The sequence below is a fragment of the Oncorhynchus nerka genome, linkage group LG20 (genome assembly GCF_034236695.1).
Source record: "Oncorhynchus nerka isolate Pitt River linkage group LG20, Oner_Uvic_2.0, whole genome shotgun sequence".
Taxonomy (NCBI): domain Eukaryota; kingdom Metazoa; phylum Chordata; class Actinopteri; order Salmoniformes; family Salmonidae; genus Oncorhynchus; species Oncorhynchus nerka.
In genome coordinates this window covers 30,081,423-30,105,640 of record NC_088415.1, presented here as the reverse complement: position 1 = coordinate 30,105,640, position 24,218 = coordinate 30,081,423, and the positions used below count along the sequence as shown (strand labels likewise).

Here is a 24,218-nt window from a genome sequence, read left to right as displayed (position 1 = left end):
ACTATGAACACAATGTGATCATAGGCCTAGTAAATCCACAGTATCCATAATGATGACTTAAGCTATGGATCGCAAGGAGGGACATAAAGTGTATGTAACACTGTAGGTGTATGCACCCAATCTGATCAGGAACGAAATGTCACAACAAACCAGTCAGAGAGGTTCCCAGAGAGGTTTCCTTCCTTGGCTCCAGCAACAGAGACTGCACTGCTGATATTATGTTGCACCAAAATAACAATTGCGCTGGTCTTCTTCATAATGACTCTCCGGGGAGTAAACTGGGGTGAATCCTCTCATTTTGTCACGTATTCACTGAATCGTCTGTGTCATATATCAAGGCTGTAATCCCAATAAACATATTCAGAACATTAAAATATTTCAGTTCACATTTTATCAGGATTATGTTTCTGGGTCAATATGTGAAGAATGGCAACAGTTTTTTGCTGCATGTAAATGTATCCACCCAAAACTGTGGGATACATATAGGGAATACTGTTCAAATGTAAGGTCTGTTTATCGTTTTAAGAGACAGTTGTCAAATAAGCAAGAATACTTATTTATTTACTAGTATACACAGAACAGAGCAAAGTCTAAATAGTCAGTCACATATGGGTCGTGTGAAACGGGATGTTGCGATTCAAATAGTGTCACATTCAGGTCCTGCACACTAGCCAACCATAATAAAACCATAATTCAGAGAGAAATAGAAAAACAAGAAGGAATGTGGTCATCTTGTAGCTGGTTACAATAAAAACTCAGTAATGATGTTGATTATGATCATAAACTCACAGGAGAGTTTCAAAATGGAGATGTGAAAGGGGGGGGGGGTGGTAGAGCCTGGGAGCAATAAAATATATGTAGAGAGTGCAAATGAATGAGGGGGAAAGAAAGAAAAAACAGAAGGAGCTAAATAAATACGGAGGCAGGATTTTACATTACATTTAGAGCATTCATCTTAAGATGGCTAGGTGAGAGAACCACATATCACAGTTGTAGTAGGTAAACTTTTCCTCAAAGTAGCTATTAGCAAAGTCAGTGCTAGTAGGAACAGACAAGGGAATAAGAATGACTGAGACGTCTTATTTAAGATACTCTTATCTTATCAGGAAGACAAAGATGCAGGCAGTACCAGTAGTTACTGCACATAAAACACACACCCAAGTAATTTACTACCCACACAAATCACTCACCACATGGAAGGCACAGTCATTCAGCTTCAGTGTCACCGACAGTTTAACTTGACATCACTTTAGGGGGGAGGAAAACTAGGCCTAGATTACTGGAAAAGGGAACTCCTCCTTTGGGAGAAAATAACCTTACCAGTACTCATTTACTGGTTCTATCAGGATTTTTCCTACAGAAAGTATTCTAAAAAAAAGAACCCAACATTGACTGAGTGTATACACAAGCATTTGGAAACGGAGTGTGCGTCCCAATTCACAATATAGTGCTCTACTTTTGACCATAGGGTGCAATTTGGAACGCATATAGCTGGTCCTAAGTCATATTTGCCCAGCTCCGGGATGAGTGTGCACACGGCTTTACTGTGGGTGACAGGGTGTGGGCATGGACAGCTCGACACAATCCAAGGAGCAGCTGGGCCAGATGTTTATCTTTCTGTGGTAACACAAGGTATGTGTACTTTGTGCCAGCGAAGATTGTGTAAGGAAGGGCGTTCTTTTTAAAGGAGGAAAACTGTGTCAATGTCAACAGTGAGTCAACTGGAACACACAGCATGGGGGAAAGGGGGGCGGGGGGGGGGGGGTACGTGCATGTGTGTGTGTGTATGCATACGTAGGCTTGCTTGCGTGTTTGTATGTGTGTGTACTGCATGCATGGTTGTATCCATGATTTTTTTCAACTCAAAATGCCAAGCTCATTCAACTTACACTGTAGCTGTCTGTATTCAACTTCACATGGAATTAATATATACATCTGATGCTATCCACTCCCTTTCTCAATCCATCACTTCAATTCATTGTCCTGTAAGATGGAGTACACTCCAAATGGCATTCTATTCCCCATGTATAGGGCTGTGGTCAAAAGTAGTGCACTATATTAGATATGGTGCCATTTGGGATGCATTGCAGGAGTCCTCCCTAAGGAATTCCTCAGACCTGCAGTAATCTGGGAGGTTCCTCAGTAAATTGAAGAGGAATGCAGTGGAGAAGGGGAGGACGAGGGGAGCCAGTGCCTACAGCTCAACACTGCACCTCACTGTTCTACCTTTACATTCCATTCCTCAAATTTTTATCACAACCTTCCTCAGTCTCTGTGTGCAAGTGTTTCTCACTCACCCACCCCACTATCCTTTCATCTAAAACTATGCCCTGACAGAAATAAAATGACAGGAAATATCCATTACCAATGGAGGGGAAGCTAAGAAAATGTGTGTGTGTGTTCCAAAATCAGTGGTGCAGCAACATGCCTCGTGTTCAGGTGATGATATTTTTGTGGTGCTCTATCACAGAACAGCTCCCAACAGGCCTGAGCATGCAAACACTCTCTCACACACCCTGCTGTAGTACCACACAAAACCCTCAAATGTTGAAACCTCATCTCTCACAGCAGCTCTGAGATAGAGTGAAAAGTGGAATGTGAAGGAGAGAGTGAAGAACAGAGAGAGAGCATGCCCAATGGCTTAAGGAATGCATATTTCTCTGATGCATGTAACCAACAAAGTCAGAGACAACCAGGGGGGGGGGGGGTCCCTCCTCCTCCTCCTCCTCCTCCCCTGCCACCTAGAAGAAGTAAATTCATCACCAATATAGTTTCCGAGTTTGACTTGTGAACCTCACATCTTTGATCAACATCTGTCATTTAGTCAGGACTCAGAAGAATGTAGACTAGAGGGCCTCTGATGAGGACTTGAATGCAACATGGTTGCAATGTAACTACAAAGCCCAGGGGTTGAGTGACGGTAAGACTACCTATGAGTATCTTAGAAAAGAGAATGAATGACAAATTAGTAGGAAACTAGCTTACGAGGGCCAGAGGTCCTGATAAGCATGGCTACTACCAAAACTGGGTACCTCACAAACCCGTTTCAGTTAAGAGGAAAATGTTTGACTTAAAAGTTTAATAAAAAGTACTTTTATCTTGATACATTTGATATCACATGCATGGCCTAAGAGTAGCTGAATTTTGTTACAATGTTTCTACATTGTAGTTTGGGTTCAAGGTCAGGGATAATGTAGTGACATGCATGTTTTATAACACAAATGGTAAACACCTTCTGCTAAATACCTCTATGAGACTCACGTCAGCTCACACACGCACGGGCAAACACAGTATTAGAGTCCATGATGCTAGAGGCCAGCACTCAGAATGCCCAGCTGTCAGTGAGCCAAGAGAACACAGGAACATTATACCTTACCTCGACATGTGTCGTTGACGGCCTCGTAGCCGGGCATGCATTGGCACTGTCCAACAGGCACCACCCACTCTCCGTCCATCGTGCAGTAGATGCGGGGCGACTCCTCACTCACCGCGTTCTCCACGCAGGCCCCCGCTACTTCCCTCAGGGCCTGGTTCACCCCCCCACCCGCCACGGTCTCAGGGAAGGCTGCGAGGCTCTTGATGGTGGCCGGGCAGGTCTTGTAGTAGACCCTGACAGAGAGCAGCGCCATGCAGGCCCCAATGTCCTGGAAGGCCAGGTAGAAGCCTTTCCTGCTGAGGCTCTCCACCACCCGCGTCTCTGTGTTGATGCGCAGCTCGTTGCGGCTGGTGATCTCGTCCGGCGCGATGGTGGCCACCTTCTTGAACTGGCCCTTGCGGAAGCTGGTGCCGATGTCGGCGTCCGACTCAGAGGAGAACAGGTTGAAGGTCTCCTTGCAGGTGAGCGAGGAGCCGTCGAATGAGTTGCAGTCACGCACAATGAATTGCAGCTCCACGAAGACGCGAGAGGCTGATGGGCGGCGCTGGATGAAGGTGGTGCGCAGCCAGTTGTCCTGCTCATGCTCACCCACATTACACACAGAGTAGGTGTACAACTGGGAGCCATTCAGACTCCTCTGGACCACCTCCCACTGAAACACACAGATAGACCATCAGGACTCCAGTCACATACTGACTCTGGCGATACATGACTAAGAGTGGGCTGGAAAAAAGTTAAAATGTTCAATGGTTATGGGGGGTGCCCAACTGCCCATGTTGACATCTTAAATGCTAATGGTGTGCCTTAATTTGTTATACGAGTTGCAAGACCCCCAGCACTCCTGTAATTTGAACCCTGGAGACAAAGGGAAAGCGTGTGAGAGAGTGAGGGAGACCCCAAAGGAACATATTAAGATATAAGAGTGGCGAGAAAAGACTAGGCCTTATCAAAGGATTGAAGCCAGCTGATTTTGACAATGCCATTGAATTAACACTGAGGTCTGTCAACATCTTATACAACATATGTTGATCCATGCAACATTTACATTTACATTTAAGTCATTTAGCAGACGCTCTTATCCAGAGCGACTTACACCAACTCTTGCTGTCACAGAAGTTAGACATTTTAGTGAGAAGTCTTCAACGTTCAGCTTAATAGTAGCTGCTGAAATACATGTGTCCACACAGGGGTTCTCTCTGCATGTTACCACTGCTATTAATTAAAGGAATGTGCTTTGTTGGCTGACTGTGTGGCATCACATGAACGGGAGCATGCAACAGGAGAGAGAGCGCCTCCATAACACTACTGAACAAGGGAGAGTCAAACGTGAATGACCACTCAAATGTAAATGAAACTAAATGGGACCCAAGCACACATACTACACAAAAGCACACGATAGCAAAAAACAATAATCTGTTGTGTTTTACTGTGACGAAAGACAACATTTTCTCCTTATGAGAAAATGAAAGCCATCTTAACTCACTACATCTACATTTCCCAAAAAGCACTATATGCTCCAAACTTTAGGTCAATTGCACCCTTACATACAATTCTGAGATGAGGGACTTAAAACCACAAGTATTCTCTACCACACTTGCTATAGCTACATTCTCTCCCTTGGAATAGTCCTGACATGCTGCCATCTAAAACCCAACCCCCACTAGAATAATGTGACCCTTTCACATATTCAACTTGAACATTACACTTTTAGTAATGTTTATACATGAGCACCAAGTTATAGCACCCAGAAAAGTAGATCCTGGAAAATAAGAGTTGTTAAAGTTGTGTGAAGGTAAGAAAGTCAGACATGGCATATTATGTGCTACCCCATCCATACTTACCCAAAGAGAAAAGTACAGAGACAGGGCAATGGAAAGAATAGATGGATACTGACCCCTTGCTTGGATCCTTGTTCATAGGGCCAGGTCAGCCAGCCTAGCTCACTCCCTGATGCCCTCATATCCAACAGCACCTCTGCAGAGGGGAAAATTCAATCAATTATGTCTTAACCTACTAAAATGTGATTGACTTACCACAGAAAGCTGGGACATGTACATTTTGAAGTTAATTAGCTTCTTTCTATTAGCTATTATCATTTGAACTCTAATATCTTACCCCAAGAATAGTAATTGTCTAAATCCCCTACACTTCCTCAAGTGAGGTTCAAACATAGGTCTATGTTAGTGACTTTTACAATTTAAAAGGAAGCTTAGGGTGTAATCATTAACTTGAGATGGAATATCCTAACTTTCTCATCATTCAACTTTGCTGCGCAATAAGTGGTTCCAGGCATGAAGGTTCAGCCCAACCATGCAGATAATTATTCATTTTATATTGTTATATTTAATATGTTCACAATATCTTACTGATCTAGAGACAATATAAAAGTTCAAAATACCAACAGGTAGTGGCACTCTATAACGTAGCAAGACTGCTCTCAACACACCCTCATCTTGATAAAGAGATCAGCATAGATACCAAATCGAATACGGGCGAAACTTGATCTAATAAAGTATAAAGGATTGCATTAAAACGGTTTCTGGTCAAAATCAACAAACTTAAAAACTTCTACAAGTTGCGACATTGTATCAATAGCCCATGTTCTTGCCCTGTGCTTTAAACATCCACTTCTTCGTGGTCCCACAACCTGAACAGAGCAGGATATACTTCTTGCAACAAGAAACATTTTGATTTCATATAGTTACCAAAGTTTGAAAAGTAGTCAAGACTTTCGCTTACCTTCTTTAGTTTGCAGTGTAATAAATATACCGTTAATTAATACATAGGAAAACAACAAGCGCTTAATTCCACGGGAATCCATTTGAGTTTGTTTTCTTCTTATTTCTAAGCTTGGTTGGGACCCTTCCACGCTCTCATCAGTTGCTCAACTGAACCGTGAGCTCGCGAAAGCCTCATTCACAAATGAGGACGTCACCAACTCCGCCTGTTAGAATGTAATCAATTCCATAAAGGAGGGGGTGTGGCAAAGAGGAAAGTGACATTGGCATTATGGTTTTGATGGCCTCAGCCATTTACCTTAGCGACAAGAGAAGCAGATATCAATACAATGTTGGCCTATTTACCTTTTTATTATTCTTTTTTTTTGTGTACAAAAATAAAGAAGAGAGAATTCTGCATGAAACTCATGATACAAGTTTATCAATCACATTATTATCGTATTCATATAATCTCGAATCTGAAGCAAAGACAACTGAATCCATAGTCAAGAGAAATAAAATGGCAAATAATTGTACTAATTGGCTTTAGAATTTGAAATACCATACTCTTGATGAATATAAGTGAAGGGATACATCTGCATTTTCAATGGGAAAGATAGAGATGTGGGAGAATGGGGAGTAGGAGGGTGTGCTGGTATGAGTATGAACATAGTGAATTAAATAATCCATCACCTAGCAACTCTTTCGCAAATTAATTTGAGAGTCATCCCAGTCAACCTTCATTATTTGTTGTACAGTGTAACTATGTGATTTATGAATGCTTATCTGTATCTTGAAGTTTTCACTAAAAACCTCCTGAATATTTTGTCAACCTGTTAGATTTTCTTGATTGTCTTGGTACCATTGATTGCGCTGTCTTCGCAATAAATTATTACAATACAGTATGGCATTGATTTTGCATGGGTCACACCTGTGGGCCCAACTCTGTGGGAAAGATTGGGCTTCTCTCTGTTTCCCCGGCAGACGGGCCCCAGCCATGTGCGAATCCGACCTCCCCATCCGACCTCCTCTTACCCCGGGGCTCTGGTATTATAAAGCCCCTCTCACACCAGGGAGAATGCCTGGAGCCTTATGAAATGCCACATAAGAGTGATTCCTCATGAAACCCAGACAAAAAAGACAATAGTTTTGGGAATTTTCGCAAAATGTAATCCATGGAATAGTCCTTTGCAGGAAGGATTGTTGGCATATATTTGACATTTGTATCTAAAAGCATAATTAGAAAGAATTGATCAAAGTTAGCTTATTTATGACATCTGTAGATTTTTTTATTTAACCTTGATTTAACTAGGCGAGTCAGTTAAGGACAAATTCTTATTTACAATGACGGCCTAGGAACAGTGGGTTCGGTTAGCTGCCTTGTTCAGGGGCAGAACGGCAGATTTTTACCTTGTCAGCTCGGAGATTCAATCTAGCAACCTTTCGGTTACTGGCCCAACGCTCTAACCACTAGGCTACCTGCCAATGCTACAAATCTGTAGGGTATTGGGGGGTAATCAGACTACCAGATGAGGCTCTCACACATGCTCCCTTGGTCGGTCCACACTTTCTACTGCTGCTGCTGTGTGTTGTTGGGGCTGGGTAACAATGGGCCTGCTGTCCCCCAGTGAAGGGAGTTCAAGGGGGCTGACTTGGTTGGGAGAGCTGCCAAGCACAGGTGTAGTAACTCAACTCAGCAGCATCAGAGTGGGGGGGACAGCAGGCCGATTGTTACCCAGAAAGTGTGGACCGACCAAGAGAGCATGTGTGAGAGCCTCATCTGTTAGTCTGATTACCCCCCAATACCCTACAGATGATACCAAACACATGACACTGTTGATTTGGGCCTATGTTATACCTGTTTTTGGCTCTGTATACAGCACTGTTCTCCACTGCCTGTCAGACTTACAAATATTCGGTTCCTAAGTAGTCAAGATTTTTTTTTTATACAATGATACCAAAGTGCAAAGTGCTGAGCAAACTATCTGTGGGGTAGCTAAAGGCTGGCAGGGTGAGTCGGGATTGAACACTATCATCCCAGCAATATACTACACTATTCAGAAAGATCCCACTTGAAAAAATACTACAGTGTACTGTATACTATGGTAGGAATACTGTAGTATTCACTGCAGTGTTGTTGCTGAATTTACTGTAGTAGTGACTGTAGTATAATGTGGTATTTACAGAAATACAAAAAAATACTACAATACTATAAATGTTCCATAACCTGTAGGTAGGTAAGTAAGTAGGAAGGTAGATAGGTAAGTAAGTAAGTATGTAGGTCTGGGTTCTGAAAAGGGAGTTCAGAGCTTCTGCTCTTTTCTATAACCACAGGGAACACAATATATGGTCTATACTTGGCGTGTAGGTTTCTAACTTATGGGTGGCACAACTTGGGATTTGGAAGGGGAATGGGCAGGGTTTTTTCAAATTACATACTGTAGTATTTACTAGAGTAAAATAAATGTTGTGTTTTTGCGGACATTTCTGTAGTACTTACTACAGTGCTGTTAAAAAAAAAGAAAGAATACTACAGTATTCTACAGTATACTACACAATTCTATACTGGGGGAGGGGGGGAGGGCATGGAGTAGGGTCAAGTTCCTTGAAGAGACTGATCTAAGGTCAGTTTTGCGTTATGAAAGTCTGGGACTGGAAAACACTCATGCTCTGAATAGAGAGGAAAGGATGGCATAGGTTTTTACAATCCATATGTCAACAAACCCAATACATAGCAATCAGTATTATACTGAAATACACTGTGTACAAAACATTGTGCTCTTTCCATGACATAGACTGACCAGGTTAATTCAGGTAGGAAAGCTATGATACCTTAATCTGTGTAGATGACGAGACGGGTTAAAGAAGGATCTTGAAGCCTTGTGACAATTGAGACATGGATTGTGTGTGTGTGCCATTCAGAGGGTAAATGGGCAAGACAAAATATTCTTGGCACAATGGGGGGAAGCATTGGAGTCAACATGGGCCAGCATCCCTGTGGAACGCTTTCAACACCTTGTAGAGTCCATGTCCTGACAAATATAGGCTGTTCTGAAGGCAAAAGGGTGTGAAAATCAATATTAGGAAGGTGTTCTTAATGTTTTGTACACTAAGTGTATCTACACACCTGTAACAAGGAGCTCTCTCTCATATTCAAAGTTCTCTAATCTTGTGCGAGAATCTGAGAATCATGACACAACAACAAAGTTATTCAGAAATCTCATCTAAATGAACTCCTCTTTGGAAATTACAGATCATCCATCCCCCTGGGCTGAAGTGAATAGGCGCTATATATTAATTCAGTCATTATCACAACATTCCGATGCCCTGAGCTGGAACACACTCATATTCGTTGCCTCCCTTTTTATTGGAGACACAGGTCACGCTAGAGAGGGCTAGTGAGAGCAGATGTTGTATTTGCTCACCCAAGTAGAATGAGCTGATCCTGAGGCCATGCGTACCTCCTCGATATCAAATGACACTACTGGGGTCAGAATACATTCAAGACAATGCCTTGAAGGAAGTGTACCGGAGAAAGCGCATCCAGAATGTGTGAGATGGACCCCCGAGGGCTTAGGGCGGAAGAGAGGCATGAGGGGTGCCCATTGATAGCCACCTGTTGATTTTGTTCCAAATGACCTAAACTTTTTTAGATGACTCGATCAGGTCTATGTGTGTGTTTGTGTGTGTGTGTCTGTGTCTGTGTGACAGAGAGAGAGTGAGAGAGAGCAAGAGAGAGGGAATGAGGAAGAGAAAGATAAACATAAAGAAATAATTAAAAGAAAGTGAGAAAAGGAAAGAGAGAGAGAGATGTAGTAGAGAAGTGCCAGGTTCTTCAGGGGGTTTCCAGGCAAAATGGTTGACGATGCTGATCAGTGATGTCATGCTGTTAGGCAGCACCTGTTCTTGTAGTTGCCCCTGCAGACCTATGGTGGTCTGCGGTTTGCTGAGGTAGGCATGTGAAGCATGTCTGACCCGCCTCCATATGTTACCGGCCCCCACTTCCTGGCAAAGAAGGGGGGTTGTGCCAATGAAAGTGTTAGGACAACTATATAAAGTGTGTGTGTATGCCTGTGTGTGTGTGTGCATACATACACGCAAGACTGTTACCAAAAGTAAGAATTTCACAAAGTGTTGATAGTTGTTGTTGTGTAGGAATGTGGTACTTTTGCTCACCAGCAATTTGCCTTAAGTAGACCAGGAGAAGCAGGGTTGGTAAAAATGTAGCTTCATAAATCAGGCTTACATTGTTACTTGGAAAGATTATTAAACAATCACTGCTCAAAGGGAAAATGTTTCAGAGCCTTTTTGATTGAGATAAGTGGTGTTCTTATACAGTAGGCCTTTCAACGATGTCATCTAATCATCTCATCATAACAAAGGCTTGTGTACTGTACTGTATATAATAGTTTCAGTGCCAAATAAGGCTATAGTTACCCAGGAGGATGTAGGGAGTGTGTGTGGCTAGAACCTGCATATGAGGAGATATCAATTAGTGTCCCTGTTTACAGACACACGGGTGGTGCCATACAGCTGCCATCTTCTTGGTCACCAGGGGAGGTGGTTTTAAAGCAGTGATGTTTCCATAGTCTTAACATATCAGGAAACACACACACACATACACATACACACAAAAACACACACACACACATTCACTTTCTCATGCTGCTCTGCGGGTGAAAACAGATAGTAGATTTCAACAATTAGGTGACCAAATACAGCCGTAACCTCCAGTGAGGCAAGTGTGGGAGAAAGGGGAGTGAGCATACAAACAGGTGTTGCCCAGCCATGTGAGTGCTAAGCTAAGGGTCAATGGGACTTAGATAGTTATACAGTGCTGGGGGAACAAAGTAATGTGTATGACAGCTGACTGGAATGGCAGCTCATATCAACGCTTGTCACTCCTCCAGCATGTCTCAGAAAGCTTGTTCCTGCTTGTCTGCTCTCTTTCAACAGCTCCCAGTTCCAAACCACAGAGAAACCTATATTTTCTCCAGGACAAGACAGAATTCTGAAAGTCTGTGAAACGGTTGGCATGTAAAGTGTGTCCTTCTGAGACGGCAGTGATTCAGTGAAAGCACGTGAAGAGAAACAGTTATGTAACATGCGATTGTTGGATTAAGCAAGCATGGAGTCCAAAGATCTTAGTCTGGAAAATGCCCCAGTGCATTTTGCAAGGTGTAAATCACATATTTATGTAAAAATCGGACAACAATACCAGACAATACCAGACAATGAAAATTGTCTCAACCACGGTCAAACCACAGTGTACTTACTGCACATCAGAATGGGAGCGCTTTGAGGGATAGAATTGGTTTTGTGAAATAACATCAATAATATTTCATGATTACATCTACAGTTATGCAAGTTAGCCCTGGCGATATGTGGGAGTGTTTTTGTATCGTCCCCAAAGCTAATTCAATGAATACCTGACGTTCTACAGTCAATTCCTTGCATCTTGTGATGTTGATATCAAAACTCACTTGACCTTTCAATGTGAGAAGAAAATCAAACTGTGCAAATTGTGTTTGATGCCACAGTGGTCACCACGCACTTTTCAACCAGCATATCTGCAAAGTGGACCTAACAAACAAATACTGATGGCCTGAACAGTCCAGTAAAGGTTTCTGTCCCTTCCTAACCCCTTCACTGCTACCCACCGCCACCCCAACAATTTTCTGAAGAGCCCTGCACAAAACCTTCCTTGGGGAATTTCAATTCTGCTCAAAAGTGCCCTCTTCCTACATATCTGTTTTTTTTACATCCACTTTACCTCATCCTGAAATAATCCTTTACTTTGATCTTTATAATCCATCATCAGTGAATATTTTGATAGATATGGATAGATAGAGAATTGCATAAGTCCACTCGCCCTCTGCTTTACTGTAGATACAGCATCATCGGCCTAATAGCCCTCTCACTATCCACTCAAATACTGTGCTTTCTTGCCATAGACACTGAGTTACAATGAAGTTGAAAATGCAGTTAAAATCCTGAGTTACAAAATGAAAAAGGTGATGTAAATCCTGCTTCACCTCCTACCTATAGTAAGAACCCAACAGATAACACTCTCTCACACTCAATGTCACTGTCACTGTCACTGGCATATTGGGATTCAATTCTGGAGCGGCTATAGCCAAAAGAGAAGGGGCACAGAATTCTTAAATTCCAAACCGCAAATACACTATTTTATTTACAACAAAAAAAGTGAAACTGGTGCAAAACAAGATCACTTCCCCAAGTTCCCCCAAAGACACATCCCATTTCATCCCCTCCACAGCAACACAGGAGGAGGAAAACAAGAACCTAAGAGGGGTGATGACAAATCATATAATTCAGATAAATCTGCGTATTACTTGTATTTCAGGGGCATATTCATGTCAATCAGGTGTCTCAGAATTGGAGTGCTGATCTAGGATTAGTTTAGGTTTAGCCTTTTAGATTTACAATGAAAACGTTACATGGACTTGGGGGAACTGATCGTAAATTAGCCCTCTTACTCCCCCCTGTTGCTCTCCAGCCAGGGGCGCTGCACTGCCTATCACCGTGTGTTTGTGTGTGTGTGTGTGTGTGTGTGTGTGTGTGTGTGTGTGTGTGTGTGTGTGTGTGTGTGTGTGTGTGTGTGTGTACACCGACTATCCAAAATATTAGGAACACCTTCCTAATATTGAGTTGGACCCCCTTTTGCCCTCAGAACAGCCTCAATTCGTCAGGGTATAGACTCTACAAGGTATCGAAAGCGTTCCACAGGGATGCTGGCCCATGTTCACTACAATGCTTCCCACAGTTGTGTCAAGTTGGCTGGATGTCCTTTGGGTGGTGGACCATTCTTGATACACATGGGAAACTGTTGACCGTCTCCGCCCCTTCATGTACACTGATTGAAGTGGATTTAACAAATTACATCAATAAGGGATCACAACTTTCAGCTGGATTCACTGAGTGTATTTTCCGTGTTGACTCTACGTCATAATACATTGACAAATTACGTTGAAATAATGTTGATTCAACCAGTGTGAAGTATCTATTCTATTCTGAGATGCCTTGATACATATGGCCCAAAATCCAATTTCAGCCTGGGATGAGAGGAGCTGATGTAGCCGGATGGTGACACATTTAATGTATTCATGGTGACTCTGAGTCATCTGGTTAAGATTCATACCTGGAGCTCTCCCTCCCTGTCCCCACCTAGGAGTCTACTCTACAACATGTACTATGACCCCTTAGAGCTATTTGATCCATTTCATGATTCCTCCTGTGGCATTGTATTCGATATTCAATCAATCAAATGTATTTATAAAGCCCTTTTTACATCAACCGATGTCACAAAGTGCTGTATAGAAACCCAGCCTAAAACCCCAAACAGCACGCAATGCAGATGTAGAAGCACGGTGGCTAGGAAAAATTCCCTAGAAAGGTCGGAACCAAGGAAGAAACCTAGAGAGGAACCAGGCTATGAGGGGTGGCCAGTCCTCTTCTGGCTGTGCCGGGTGGAGATTATAACAGAACATGACCAAGATGTTCAAACGTTCATAGATGACCAGCAGGGTCAGATAATAATAATCACAGTGGTTGTAGAGTGTGCAACAGGTCAGCACCTCAGGAGTAAATGTCAGTTGGTTTTTCATAGCCAATCATTCAGAGTTAGAGACAGCAGGTGTGGTAGAGAGAGAGAGTCCAAAACAGTGGGTCCAGTTCAAGGTAGCACGTCAAGTGAACAGGTCAGGATTCCATAGCCGCAGGCAGAACTAGAGCAGCAGCATGACCAGGTGGACTGGGGACTGGGGACAGCAAGGAGTCATCAGGCCAGGTAGTCCTGAGGCATGGTCCTAGGCCTCAGGTCCTCTGAGAGAAAAGAGAGAGAAAGAGAGAAAGAGAGAGAGAATTAGAAGGAGCATGTTTAAATTCACACAGGACACCGGATAAGACAGGAGAAATACTCCAGATATAACAGACTGACGCTAGCCCCCCGACACATAAACTACTGCAGCATAATCTGGACCCCTATAGCAAAATCTGGACCCCTTCAAATCAGCCGGGCTAGACAATCTGGAGCCTCTCTTTCTAAAATTATCCGACAAAATGGTTGCAAACCCTATTACTAGCCTGTTCAACCTCTCTTTCGTATCGTCTGAGATCCCCAAAGATTGGAAAGCTGCCGCGGTCATTCCCCTCTTCAAAGGAGGAGACACTCTAGACCCGAACTGCTACAGATCGATATCTATCCTACCCTGCCTTTCTAAGGTCTTCGAAAGCCAAGTTAACAAACAGATCACCGACCATTTCGAATCCCACCGTACCTTCTTCGCTGTGCAATCCGGTTTCCGATCTAGTCACGGGTGCACCTCAGCCACGCTCAAGGTCCTAAATGATATCATAACCGCCATCGATAAAAGATTGTACTGTGCAGCTGTCTTCATCGACCTGGCCAAGGCTTTCGACTCTGTCAATCACCGCATTCTTATCGGCAGACTCAACAGCCTTGGTTTCTCAAATGATTGCCTCGCCTGGTTCACCAACTACTTCTCAGACAGAGTTCAGTGTGTCAAATCGGATGGCCTGTTGTCCGGACTTCTGGAAGTCTCTATAGGGGTCCCACAGGGTTCAATCCTCGGGCCGACTCTTTTCTCTGTATACATCATTGATGTCGCTCTTGCTGCTGGTGATTCTCTGACCCACCTCTACGCAGACGACACCATTCTGCAACTCACAGATCACTGCACCTGTACATAGCCTATCTGTAAATAGCCCATCCCAACTACCTCATCCCCATACTGTTATCTATTTTATTTATTTTTTGCTCCTTTGCACCCCAATATCTCTACTTGTAAACTCATCTTCTGCACATCTATCACTCCAGTGTTTAATTGCTATATTGTAATTATTTCGCCATTATGACCTATTTATTGCCTTACCTTCATTCTCCTACCTCATTTGCACACACTGTATATATACTTTTTCTATTGTATTATTGACTGTATGTTTGTTATTCCATGTGTAACTCTGTGTTGTTGTTTGTGTTGCACTGCTTTGCTTTATCTTTGCCAGGTCGCAGTTGTAAATGAGAACTTGTTCTCAACTAGCCTACCTGGTTAAATAAAGGTGAAATAAAATAAAAAATAAAAATAAATACTGGAGGCTGGAAAAGGTGGATCCTCATCCTTTCACTGGTTCTATTGTGTCAGCATGACAACATTGACCTTTCTGACAACAAGGCCTCCGGACGTGAGCTCACTTATTGTGAAGTGTGTGGGATGGGTCATACATGTAGTATGCACCGTGGGTGGGCTGACACCTTTTTCTTATAACCAGGTAATAGGGACAAAAGAGGACTGGGAGGTACTAGACTGTACATAGAAGAGTGTATGGAGGTATAGCCATGTTCTACTGAGAAAAATCGGCCAAAATCAGGATTTAGAAAGACTGAGTCAGAGACCAAATGCAGTATTAGCAGTAGGCCTATTGGGCTGTGTGATTTTGTACATTTTGTGTGTTACTGAATAAATATGTATACACATGACCTTTGCTCTCTTGTACTTCCTGCTTCTGTTATTTTTCTGCTACCACAAGCAGCCTCTCATCTGTCTCTTTCCACATTGTCTGTGTTCTTATCTAGGCTCTTGGATTAGCCCCCTAAGGTCGATGTCCACGACCCCGGGGACATCTAATAAGCATAATAAAATAATCCCCATAAAAATTCATACATTTAAGATAGACATGCGGTATCTGTTTTTTTGCATTGTATGCATCTGAAAGGTGACAGAGCTAGTGCAGTGTTTGTCAGACCATGAGACATCCTGAAAATCGGTCTGCTCACAAAATCGTCTGTAGAGTCAATACGGTTTCACCTAATATTACCCCTCTGTGTAAAGGTGAGACTATCACAAACACGTACACGTGGGTTGTTTTGCTCTAGGACGCCCACAGGCCTCACAAGACTCATCTGAAGGTCCCCCGGTACCAGTTGAAAAAATGTATGTAAGTATAGTGCATTCGGAAAGTATTTAGACCCCTTGACTTTTTCCACAGTTTGTTACGTTACAGTCTTAATTCTAAAATTGATTAAATTGGTTAACTACATGTCCAAAAAAATAAATGTTTGGGTTCCCGAGTGGCGCAGTGGTCTAAGGCACTGCATCTCAGTGCTAGAGAAGTCACTACAGACACTCTTGCTTGAATCCAGGCTGTATCACAACTGGCTGTGATTGGGAGTCCCATAGGTTGTCGCACAATTGGCCAAGCGTCGTCTGGGTTTGGCTTTTGTAGGCCGTCATTGTAAATAAGAATTTGTTCTTAACTGACTTGCCTAGTTAAACAAAGATGACAAAAATAAAAATCCTGATCTTTATTATATCTCTCAAATATAGGACAGACACTTCAGAAAAAAACTTCCATTTGATTTTTGGGGGACTATCTGTTGTTCCGTGTAGTGAATTTGTTATTCAATGCATTTCAACAAATATTTTTTTTCACATTTGTTTTCGATACTTCAAGGGGTTTTACAATTCTAAACCAAACAGCAAAATGATCATTGGTAAGACCTTAAAACAATTCCATATAGCTGCTGCACCAAATGAGGCGAGACCTGGAACTCTCCACACCACCCTATTATCAAGTCCTCCCACACACAGTTAAGGGAGAGGCGAGACATACCGCTAAAATCTCCCAACCCAGAGTATCCACCAACCAGATATGTAAAACACAGGCCTCTTTGGTCTAATCTTCCAAATGAAGAGCTTACTGAATAGTGAACATCCTCCCATTCATCATTTGGAGTCACAATGCTCTCCAGGGCCCAACTGCTGCCCCCACTCTAGACCTCTTCCGAATGGTTCAGCGAAGGTTATTGTTCAAACAATTCCAATGCCAATGTGACAAAATCTACAACAATATAAACAGAACATGTAAGAGTCTTCAAGAGGTCTTTATGATTTTGCTGTTGCATCCAGATCCAAATCAAATCAAATGTAATTTGTCACATACAACAGGTATGTCACCTTACAGTGAAATGCTTACATTTCCAACACTTAACAGCACTTAACCAACAATGTTTTAAGAGAAATACCTACATTTTATTTTTAAATAAATAAATAAAAGGTACATTTTTTTTATTTTTTTATTTTTTTTATTTCACCTTTATTTAACCAGGTAGGCTAGTTGAGAACAAGTTCTCATTTGCAACTGCGACCTGGCCAAGATAAAGCATAGCAGTGTGAACAGACAACACAGAGTTACACATGGAGTAAACAATTAACAAGTCAATAACACAGTAGAAAAAAATGGGCAGTCTATATACAATGTGTGCAAAAGGCATGAGGAGGTAGGCGAATAATACAATTTTGCAGATTAACACTGGGGTGATAAATGATCAGATGGTCATGTACAGGTAGAGATATTGGTGTGCAAAATAGCAGAAAAGTAAATAAATAAATAAAAAAACAGTATAAAAACAGTATGGGAATGAGGTAGGTGAAAATGGGTGGGCTATTTACCAATAGACTATGTACAGCTGCAGCGATCGGTTAGCTGCTCGGATAGCTGATGTTTGAAGTTGGTGAGGGAGATAAAAGTCTCCAACTTCAGCGATTTTTGCAGTTCGTTCCAGTCACAGGCAGCAGAGTACTGGAACGAAAGGCGGCCAAATGAGGTGTTGGCTTTAGGGATGATCAGTGAGATACACCTGCTGGAGCGGAGGAGGAGCAGTAAAATAACAATAGTGAGGCAATATACAGGGGGTACCGGTGCAGAGTCGAAGTGCGGAGGTACCGGTTAGTCGAGGTAATTGAGGTGATGTGTGCATGTAGGTCGAGTTATTAAAGTGACTATGCATAGATAATAACAGAGAGTAGCCGCGTAAAAAGGAGGGGGGGGGGGGGGGGCAATGCAAAAATCTGGGTAGCCATTTGATTAGATGTTCAGGAGTCTTATGGCTTGGGGGTAGAAGCTGTTTAGAAGCCTCTTGGACTTAGACTTGGTGCTCCGGTACCGCTTGCCGTGCGGTAGCAGAGAGAACAGTCTATGACTGGGGTGGCTGAAGTCTTGACAAATTTTAGGGTCTTCCTCTGACACCGCCTGGTATAGAGGTCCTGGATGGCAGAAAGCTTGGCCCCACTGATGTACTGGGCCATACGCTCTGTAGTGCCTTACGATCGGAGGCCGAGCAGATGTCATGACAGGCAGTGTTGCAACCTGTCAGGATGTTCTCGATGGTGCAGCTGTAGAACCTTTTGAGGATCCACCCAGGTTGATGCTCCACATTGACATGAAGTGTGTTTACCCCTACATTATGTAACTTTAGGGTATCTCTAAGACCCAGAAGAAAGAATTTTAAAAAATACATTACATAATTGTAATGCTTCCCATCTAGTTGTGTTTATCATGTGTTGAAATGTGTCTGTGGATAATACATTCAGAGCAACGTCTGCATGGAATGTCAGCAAAAAGCCTAAACCCCAAAACATGAAAACAAGCACTTATCAATGTCAGAAAAAGCCAAAATCAGTATTTTCAAAGTTCTTTGCATCTTCTTTTACTAGCTCAATGTGGCCTTTGGAATGTAATGTTGTGGGCTAAGACTTCAAAAGACAGACTAAAATTACAGAAAGATGGAGGTGGTTGAGCAAGCATGAAGGACGCATAACTTTTTTCCTTCGTACTCTTCCTGCTGCTGCTTCCCCATCTCCTTTGTCATAGGCTAGGTCTATAATTTCAGAGGGCAGGGTAGGAGGGGGGGACAAAGTGAGGAGAGGAACAGCATCTTGAGTTTCCCCTTTGCTCTCTGTGTTCTCTCTTCACACTGTGTTCCACCATCTCTGCTTCTTCTCATGCTGGGCCTCAATTAACATTCCTTGTCTTAGCCTGTCGCGGCACTATAAATCGCTTGCCCTCTTTTCCATGGTCACACTCCCTTCTTCCTCCTGTAATGAAAAGAGAAGGAGAGGAGAGGCGTGATGTGTCTTTGATGAGTTCCAGCATGATCCTCTTTCCCTCCCTCAGATATCCAGTGGCCTCAGTTTGAAAACCTTTATTTTCACAACTTCAGCCCTTCTACATCTCTTTGTAGCTGTTTTCTCTCTGATATAAAATACTGTTATGAAAAATTCTATATTATTGCATTAAGCATGTGGGATGAGTGTTTAAATAAGCGAAAACCACAGTTGACATTTCAGGAGGAAGCCACCATTTTGGAACTCTAGAACATCCTTTGATGGCTGAAATTGAGGGTTATAAAACCATAATGTACAGTTGGGGTACTTGGGGTCTCTTCGCTGCAGGCAGTCCCTGTTTGAGGACATTAATTTTAGCCTTTTCAGAACCTCCAAATGTGATGAGAGTCCACACAGGCCTGTCCGTCAAAAATTCCTCACCAATAACTCCCAATCGGCATCCCTCTGAGGATCCTTCAGTGTGCTTTTGAATGTAACAGGAGCAGCAGGACACCCTAATGTTCAGGCATTAGTCTTAACATTTTTAAACTATAGAGCCCTATAGCCTCGGGGAGGATAAGTACAAAAGTGCAACTTTAATTGCCCTTCCCTTGTGCCGATCCCAGTTTTAGACATACTTCTCCATAGTCACTTATCTTCAGACTGCTTCACATAAATGCAAAATATGAGCACATACTATCAGATAGATGTCTGACTTTCTTTGGAAGACTAACAATGCAAGGCCATTGTTGGAGAAATCAACTTCTCTTCGCTCTCTCCTATGCATGTACACACAGCTGTACTGTGGATTTTTCACTGCAGTTGCTATGTTTATGAATTAGTGGTATTTTTTCCAAAACTCATTTATGAGAGCCATTTGTCTACATAAACTAGGATTGTCAACGAATAGTGCAGTTAGAGGACTCTAACTCAAAAAATAAACATAAAATGAGCATGGTAGCCATCAGACTGTTAAACAGCCACCACTAACATTGAGTGGCTGCTGTCAACACACTGACTCAACTCCAGCCACATTAATAATGGGAATTGATGGAAATTGATGTAAAATATATCACTAGCCACCCTAAACAATGCTACTTAATATGTTTACATACCCTACATTACTCATCTCATATGTATATGTATATACTGTACCCTATATCATCTACTGCATCTTTATGTAATACATATATCACTAGCCACTTTAAACTATGCCACTGTTTACATAGCCTACATTACTCATCTCATATGTATATACTGTACTCGATACCATCTACTGCATCTTGCCTATGCCGTTCTGTACCATCACTCATTCATATATCTTTATGTACATATTTTTTTATCCCTTTACACTTGTGTGTATAAGGTAGTAGTTTTGGAATTGTTAGGTTAGATTACTCGTTGGTTATTACTGCATTGTCGGAACTAGAAGCACAAGCATTTCGCTACACTCGCATTAACATCTGCTAACCATGTGTATGTGACAAATACATTTGATTTGATTTGTAAGCTTTAGGCTACAGGCACTATAGAAGTACAAACAGAAATTTAAACAACAAAACAATCTGTGTAATGACATTAAATTCATTTGGAAATCTGATTGGATTTGCAAAAGTCATCAATGTAAAGGAGTTGTCTTTTCACCCAATGTTATACCTAAATCCAATGACAGGGTGATTACATGTTTAATTCACATTAGTTCATAACTCAGCAAAATGGAAATCAAAACTAAACATTGAACTGATGTCTGTACCCAGTGGGTATTATCCTATGCTGACATCTTGTGACTTCAAGGTGAACTGCAACATATTTCACAACAAGTAGTAACCTGAAGACGCTGCATATTTTCACAACAAATAGTAACCTGAAAACAATGTTCTGCATAATCGGAGTAACAACTAGATAATACTGTTGGTAATATATCATACAGTAATGTATCTGCAGTGGAACAAGGCATAACCAAGACAACAGGCAAAAGCAAGCAAACACAAATCAAGAGTGACGGACCATTTAATGATCTGTAGATGTTCAACAACCATTTATTTTACAGTTTAAAAATGTCCTCATGGAGGAACAGCAAAATACACTGAAAATTATGAAATAAGATTGATCAAAAGACAGTTTTAAGATAAATAATTTTGTTTTTGGGTTATTTTCTTGTAATTTGTATACAAAAATTATAAGTGCCTTCAACATCACCATGAAAGTATTCAGCCTGCAGTCATAGAAATATTTACACCACAAAAACTGAGAATCAGGGTTTACTTCCTGCATCGGTTCACAACTAGCTTCGTCTTTCGGACTGCTTTGTTTTGTCACACAAAACATGAGGACCCTGAACGGAGACAGTAATAAGGGAAAGTACACAAGAGCACATAGAGAACATGAGTATTTACAAAATTGGCTCAGGGAGACACTAGTTCAGGGAAAGAGAGCGTTTACACATCCATTCCCAGCATTGTTTAAAGTTTTAGTCACATTCGTTGCCTTACGGATTCTATTTACCCTTTACTTATTCAAGTTATGCATGCTACAGCTGTCATTGAGTCATTTGCTTTTTGACTTTGGGAGCACATATTGGTATCCAGGAGTATTTTCAGAGGAATGGTAGAGGGCAGTGGAGGACACAAGGAGAGAGACAGAAGGACTATGTTCACCATCATCAAATAGAACAGTTTATGGCACTCCATGGAAATGAGGACAGGATTTCACAATGGAGTAGTAGTATGTATGCTGTAACAGGTTGGGCTGATGAAGAAAATAGAGAAAAAAAACAAGTACAAACAGAGGCTGGTACAGTAGATCTGAGTGACAAATACAAAATCAAGTATGAAAATAGGTTCTGGGGGTTCATTGAAAAAGAGATTTTGGCACAGAATCAATTCTAATAACAAAAGTTTGTAAATGTCATTCCTAGGAGTTTTGTAGGGGTCCTTGCCAGTTGCCACCCCCAAAAGGTTGATAGTGATGAGTTGTCATATAATCCACTTGGCCTCCTTACATATTTTTAATCTTTAAATATTTATAATATTTACAGTTTTGCAATTGTCTACGACACCTTGACTTGTAAATAAGACAAACAAAAATAAACAAATTATATATATATATATATATATAGGTCGCCTGTTGAGGCATTAAGTGCAAACTGTACAACTCAAATAGTAACCTCTGAGGATAGAGTTGACTCTGGAAATGAAGTAGAAGGAAATCAAGTTGGCCGATGGTAGAAGAGTAAAAGCAGTACAGAAGATTGATGAAGCAGACATTATTCCTTTTTCTATTTTTCTCTTACACAAGTAAAGCTGGTCACTGGTGCATGTCTATTATAATAGGTAGCATTTTATTCTCTAATCGGTACAAATATCATGTTTTTTTCTCTCAACATAGTGCAATGACTGATTTGATCTGTTTTCTAAGAAAATTCCCAAAAGATGTAAATAAAATCACAATCATTATTTCAATGAGAGTAAAAACATCCCTTAGCAGTCTCTCTCTTTTCGTTCCTTCGTCTCCTCGAATGCTTTCAAAATCAAGACGCAATCCGGTTTACTTCCAACGATTGCAAAAGTGAAACGTATGATCATAGAATTGATCATGAAAACCCCCAATCCACCCTTCCGTATGCTCTCCGTAAAGACAGGGAGTTGTGGAATCAGAGGTGGAAGGATGACTTAAGGACTTGGTGAAGAGAAGTAAGAGTGAGTGCATGTTTTAAAAACAACAAAAAGAGGTCAAACCCATCCGAACGGAGGCATTTCCAGTTTTCTAACCTGGATGAAAGTCCAAAAAGGCTGGTGTTGGCTTGATTCTGTTGGGTTCTAGAGAATGGAGTTTTTCTATTGGAGGTATTACACGGAGGCAATGACAATCATGATGTGAGGGGAGATGCTGGAGATACTGTTGAGAAGGTCGGGGGCGAGCCGCGACAGGTGGCTCTCAGAGAAATCACATGGCGGAAAAATCTGCACCACGTATGCCGGCTGGGGAAGGAAGAGACCAGACACGTGTCAGTTGGGTTTCCAACCTCATTGTACCATACTCCCATCTCCACCTAATATTTACTTGAATACAGAAGGGCCATCATTACAGGTCCATTTGAAATGGATGCTGATATGGCTTAACAGTCAGAACGCACCACATACCTGATTGGAGCCGGGGTTGGGGACATTGATGATCCCAGCTGCCTGTTTTTGCTGTAGGTAGGTGATGAAGCCTCCTTTCAGGAGAAGGGTCTGACTGAGAACGTCCTCCTGATCCCGTCCACATGGCAGAGCTAGCAGGAGGCAGTAGTCACTCTCCACCTATAAACAACAATCATCAAATCGGTTGTGCTTTCACCTGAAATGTTACTGAAATATTAAGCATGTTTACATTCACAGTTGTAATGAGAACTAGTTGCCTGCAAAGAAAACATTACCAAAGAGTGTCTTAGTTTGAAAACATTCTACAAGAACCGTGCTAAAATGCATAATTTCAATGATAGACAACTAGCAACTCACCATCATCCTGCGAGCCACACCCTCAAGCTGGGCCGCTTCCAACCTCATCCTCTGTGCGATGCGGAGCGGGGCCCCTCCCTCCAATGGCGGCAGTGAACGGTGGGCCAGAACGTTGTTGCCAGAGACAAAGTGGAGCTGCACAGCAGCCGAGTCATTCTTCAGTGCCAGCAGGCCTTGCCATACTATGGGGTATTTCTGCACAAACAAAAGTGGAGCAAAGACAGATCAGAGAAATATATGACATTTTAAGTATAAGCAACATTATCTAAACTGATTTCTAATTCTAATCTAACCTTACTAATGATGACTGAAAGTCTTCAGGATTGTTTTAATTCCCATGATCAGCCTCCTTACCATTAAAAGCTGCACCATATCGACGGACCGGTATCCTGAGTGTCCCAGTTTACTCTCAGGGTGCCACTGTGAGGAACTTGCGAGGGGTGCTACTGGAGGGCTCGGCATGAAGACTGGTGGTGGGCCCTTCTGCAGAGCTAGCTCTTGCTTGTGGGAGAGAGCCATGGGAGAAGTATAAGAGGGTGAAATGGTGTCCCTCTGCATCCGGGGCATGTGGGATAAGTCCATGGAGGCTGTGTGACGGAGGTGGGAGTTGTCCGATTTGGTTTCACTTCCTCCACCAAGTGACCCAGCAGAGAGTGACTGAGATAGCTTGCCCCTGTGGCTGAGATCACCATCCTGAGGA

General features: G+C 42.1%; 2 protein-coding genes across 6 annotated transcripts in view; both read right to left on the bottom strand.

The window, feature by feature from the left end:
- epha2b (eph receptor A2 b) overlaps positions 1–6,286 on the bottom strand; it is a 33,116-nt gene extending 26,830 nt beyond the window's left edge. Inside the window, exons 1-3 of the mRNA XM_029621997.2 lie at positions 6,116–6,286; positions 5,271–5,350; positions 3,377–4,028 (exon numbers count right to left, since the gene is read on the bottom strand). Of these exons, the coding sequence (XP_029477857.1) occupies positions 3,377–4,028; positions 5,271–5,350; positions 6,116–6,197 (814 nt within the window). The 5' untranslated portion in view covers positions 6,198–6,286. The remainder of the gene's footprint in view (positions 1–3,376; positions 4,029–5,270; positions 5,351–6,115) is intronic.
- A 14,727-nt stretch (positions 6,287–21,013) lies between these two features.
- spen (spen family transcriptional repressor) overlaps positions 21,014–24,218 on the bottom strand; it is a 57,317-nt gene continuing 54,112 nt past the window's right edge. For all 5 annotated transcript variants that reach the window (XM_029621993.2, XM_029621995.2, XM_029621994.2 and 2 more), the window contains 4 exons: positions 23,873–24,211; positions 23,519–23,713; positions 23,162–23,320; positions 21,014–22,999 (listed from right to left, as the gene is read on the bottom strand). In XM_029621993.2, coding sequence (XP_029477853.1) covers positions 22,868–22,999; positions 23,162–23,320; positions 23,519–23,713; positions 23,873–24,211 — 825 coding nt within the window. In that variant the 3' untranslated portion in view covers positions 21,014–22,867. The remainder of the gene's footprint in view (positions 23,000–23,161; positions 23,321–23,518; positions 23,714–23,872; positions 24,212–24,218) is intronic.